Consider the following 4,508-nt stretch of genomic DNA (forward strand, 5'->3'; position numbering starts at 1 on the left):
CAGCAGAAGCATGAGCAGGAGAAGCACTCAACCACCAGGCAGGCAGGCAGGCAAGCAACACAAGAAGGTCACATGCAGGGATGGGGAGGAGCAACCATACTATGTGCTGTGGCCAGCTCACTCCGCTGCTGAGCTGGCGGACGGCCACATGCATGGCACCACCAGCTCAGCCAAGGAAGGAATTCCCAGAGCAAGGAAAAGAATCCCACACAAAATGCCAGCCAGCCCCCGAATTGGCTCCCCAGCCAGCCTTTTCCCTTGTTCTTTTCTTGCTTGTAACACAGCCACAGCACTGACAAACTTAATACTCAACTAGTATCACACAGGAGCATGCATGCACGGACAGACCAGAGAGAGAGAAAAGAAAGAGGAGGGAAAACAGAACAAAAAAGAAGCGCAAAAGGTGCCCACATCTCCATTAAGTACACACATTCTTCCAACCTCTGCGGGCATTATCAGTTGTTGCAGCACTTCTCACTCATCACCACAGGTTCTGTCTGATTTTACACAAGGGGAAAACTGCTGAACTTCTGCATTGTCTCGGTCTTCTTGTCTTTCTCTCTCCTCCTCCTCCTCCTCTCCTCACACGCTCATTCATTCTCACTTCTGGTCCAGGTGCTCTTCTCCTCCTCCTGCCTCTATCCTCTCCCTCAGCCCAGGAACACCTGCACATTCACAGCAAAAAGCAACAGCTTGTTCAGACACTTCTTTTTTCCTGTGTTATTCCAGCTGTAGCCTGTAGTAGGCTTCAGCGGTAATTTAAAGCGGCGCATACAACTGTGCGCAGGTAAAACTACTAGTACTGCCGCTGCTGGCTCGCGAAATGGCAACAAAAAGGACTCAAAAGGAGTTCTTCACTTTCCTTCTTTTGGGGTACGGTACTCCGGCTATTTAAAGCTTCATTCACATCAATCATGTGAGGTTTAGCCATTGGGGAAGCCAAAGTGAGCTCTTGACACCCAACCTTGGTTCCCTCTACTTCTAGAACTTCCCTGGCTTAAGCTATGGACACGCTGTGCTCTTGCGAGGTGTGTTGTGGCATCAGCTTTTCTCCATCAGTCCAGCCCGGTAGCAAACCAGAAAGGGATTAAGGAGAGACAGAAATTTTTTGGCGTGTGGTTAACTCCTCAAAGAAATGGACACACGGACTCGAGCCTTGTGCTAGGAAAAAAAAAACTTTGCTTTAAAAGCAAATAAGAGCAGGAGTGCAAGCATCTAATGCTTGTTGCTCTTCTTCTTGCCACTTGCAGCACTGCAACTTGCCTCCTAATCCTCCTAATGCACCATCACAAAATTAGGTTCGGGTTAACCCAATGGTTCCAGATTATTTAATGTGTGTGGCCCAATTGATCTAGGGTTTACTCAATGGATAGTACTAGTATAGAAGTAAACAAAATCACGAGAGCTTGCGCCTGAATCTACCGACACCCAACCATGGCTAACTTAATGAGCTCCAATTCCCATTATTACACTACTAATAATAATTCACTCAACCAATTGGGACACAAGAGGGGATTAAATTTGGTAAGTCGGGATTAATGGAACTCTGATTTATAAATGTGCCTGAAGGACTTCGAATTCCAGAGCTGAAATCATGGCTTTGATTTCAAACACCAGAGCAAGTTTCATGCGAATTTATTGTCCCCGAATTCAGCTATAACTGAAGCCATTAATCACCCACCCCTCCAGGAATTACTCCTCAACAAGCTTCCAACCCAAAGAAACATTAAAATTCCAACTTTCCAGCTCCGTCTCACCGAATCAATTAGTAGAGAACAGCCTACTTGCCAACCTGTAACGGGCCTCCACTGACCCAGAACGATTGCACAATCGAAAGGGAAGAAATCCCGGATACGAACAATCTTCGCTCAAGAATCCCCCGTTTTTTTCTTCCAATCGACTAGGGGAATCCAATGTTTGCGGCCACCAAGATCACGACGCGGGATCGAATCAGCAAACCGGGGACGCAGGGCCGAGCTCAGATGAGAGATTGGGCATGACGAATTCGAACCAAAACCTCCATCGCAACGAAATCTTGGCGCAGAGCTGCTCTGATTGGACGTCGAAATAAACGCCCAGCGAGAAGGGGAACTTCCTACCGACTAGCAACTTTAGAGAGGGAACAAATCTGAGACATCCCAGAGACGGAAATCTCACCTGGACTATCCCTCCACCTGGCGGCTTCGACGGCGCCCATACTGGTGCTGGCTGACGGCTTACAGTCCGGCGGCTCCTCGAAGAGCGACCTCGAGAGCCTCTTGTGCGCGTAGCCGATGTCGAACAGGATGACGCCGGAGCCCGGGTCGGAGACGAGGATGCCTTTCACCGGGAGCCACATGAAGAGCTCCTCCTGAGCCAGCCCCTCACAGCCGCGGAGCGCGCCGAAGCTGAGATTCCCTCGCATCACGGTGTCGAAGAAAGCCAGGTCGCCGTTGTCGTACGTCGCGTAGCACGGCGCCGACAGCCGCGCCTCGAGCAGGCCGTTCCCCTCGTCCAGGGTGTAGGACTCGACGCCGCGCGGGAGCAGCCCGCCGGGGAGGCCGTGCGAGCGCAGTAGCTTGTGTATCGAGTCGGCGGCGGGCGCCGCGCGGGCGAGCGCGAGGGGCGGCGCGGCGGCCAGCAGGAAGAGGCAGAGGCAGGCTAGGAGGGCAAGCCGGCAGGAAGGGCGAGGCCGTAGCTCCGCCATGGGAGCGGCGGCCGCGGCAGCTAGTTGGCGGTGGTGGTGGGGGTGGTGGGAACGGGGATGCGGGTGGGGGCGAGGCGAATGGGAGGACGGACGAGGGGAGGTTTTAAGGGAGCAAGGGGTGAAATACATAACAGACTGGGGTAGAAAATTGGGGTGAAATACCTTTGTTTGGAAGATTTCTGTTAGAACCTTTGTTGCATAGCGGTTAGAATGACATTTCTGCCCTTTGCAGATATGGAAACAAGTTAGTTAGGGGTTGCTACTTTCATTTTTGCTTGTCACATGTTTCCCTTACAACACAAAAGCGGCGATGAAAATTCAAAAATTCAAAAATTAACAGTCCGCACGACCGTTTGCTTGATTTGTCGGTTTCGAGCGTCACAAGCTCACGATGCGATGAATTACCTGCTTTTTGGTCAACCTGGGGGTATCAAAAGGATTGTCGTGTTTTGCCCTGGCGTTGTGTTTCCTCATGCATCTTGTCCGGATTGGTTCCACTGGAGGATATATTTCCCCTTCGCTAACCGAATAGAAATTAAACACTTTTGTGGTTGTTCGATTTCATATTGCCATATCAATAACCATGAAATCAAAGCTAACGGTTCACGAGCTATGTAAGTGGATGATCACCACACTAGTGGTGACGCTTTTCATCCATTTGATGCTGCTGCAAAAATATACTTCCTCCGTTTGTGAAAATGAGGTTTATACTTTTTTCTGGAGTTAACCCGTGCATAGTTTGACCCCGTTTATAGAAAATGTCAGCAACAACTACAATACTAAATAGATATAACGTGAAAATATATTTTATTGTTTATCTAGTGATATCAACTTGGTATCGTAGTTCTTGGTAGTTTTTCGTAGAAACTTCGTGAAACTTTATAGTGTTTGTCTTCAGAAAAAATACGCCTTCTTTTCTAACACAATGGAGTAATATTTTGTGTACATCATTTATAATATGGTATTTCTAACAATGAACTTTTAAGAACTTAAATGAATAAAGTGTTAGTCCAGTTATTAGTCTCGAGTGCCAAATTGTTGGTCAATTGTGTGATTTCCTCTCACCTAGCCACCACCAAAAGAAATGTGCTCTTTTGCAATGCATGATTCCTCGTATTTTCTGTTCTCAACATGGTGACCATATTTGTTTCTATTTTGATGTGTTTAGAATTTAGTTGCACTTCTTGACCTCATGGCAACTTTGGGAAGAAACTAGTTGGTGAGCTTTTATCTTGTTATTGCCATGTTCATATTTGTCTCCTGGAATGTTATTCTTTTGTTTCCAGGTCACACACAACACTATTTGTCATGTTGAGATGGTTGTGTTATATGCGCAATGTATTTTTTAGTCATCCCATATGTCACAATTTGTTGCAAAAGTGTAACTCACCTTGGCATCTATGTTCACTTTTGCACCACCTCCATTTTCTAATGGTTTTTTAGGGGGGGGGCTTCATTCAACCTTCTACACTTTGTATTCAAATGCAAACATTTCTAGTGTGTGCACAAATGTAGAGGGAACTCAACCTAACTTCAAGTTAAAAAACCAGTGATGAGATTTACACAATATTTTTTTTAGATTGGGATAACTATATTGTCATCACCACCAAAGGGGAGACTGAAAGGACATCTAGCCCCTAACAAGGGTTTTACTGTTAATGAGATTATGATTAGACAACTAACTATGCTACGAGCTTGTTCTCACTACACACACCATTGGACATGAAACATAAAGTTGGTCGGCGACCCCCTTAGCTAAAAGGAAAAAGAAGTTGGCACATCGATTTTCTATCAGTGATTTCTCAATTTTGATTTGTATGTA

At 46.7% G+C, this 4,508-nt stretch overlaps 1 protein-coding gene across 1 annotated transcript; it reads right to left on the minus strand.

Moving 5' to 3' along the window:
• Positions 1–289: 289 nt before the first annotated feature.
• On the minus strand, positions 290–2,759 carry LOC123188352 (uncharacterized). The gene is made up of 2 exons (XM_044600427.1): positions 2,158–2,759; positions 290–665 (listed from the first exon to the last, which is right to left on the minus strand). The coding sequence occupies exons 1-2, from the start codon at positions 2,684–2,686 to the stop codon at positions 601–603; spliced, it is 594 nt and encodes a 197-aa protein (XP_044456362.1). The 5' UTR covers positions 2,687–2,759; the 3' UTR covers positions 290–600.
• Positions 2,760–4,508: the final 1,749 nt, after the last annotated feature.

This window comes from Triticum aestivum, chromosome 2A (assembly GCF_018294505.1).
Source record: "Triticum aestivum cultivar Chinese Spring chromosome 2A, IWGSC CS RefSeq v2.1, whole genome shotgun sequence".
NCBI classification, from domain to species: domain Eukaryota; kingdom Viridiplantae; phylum Streptophyta; class Magnoliopsida; order Poales; family Poaceae; genus Triticum; species Triticum aestivum.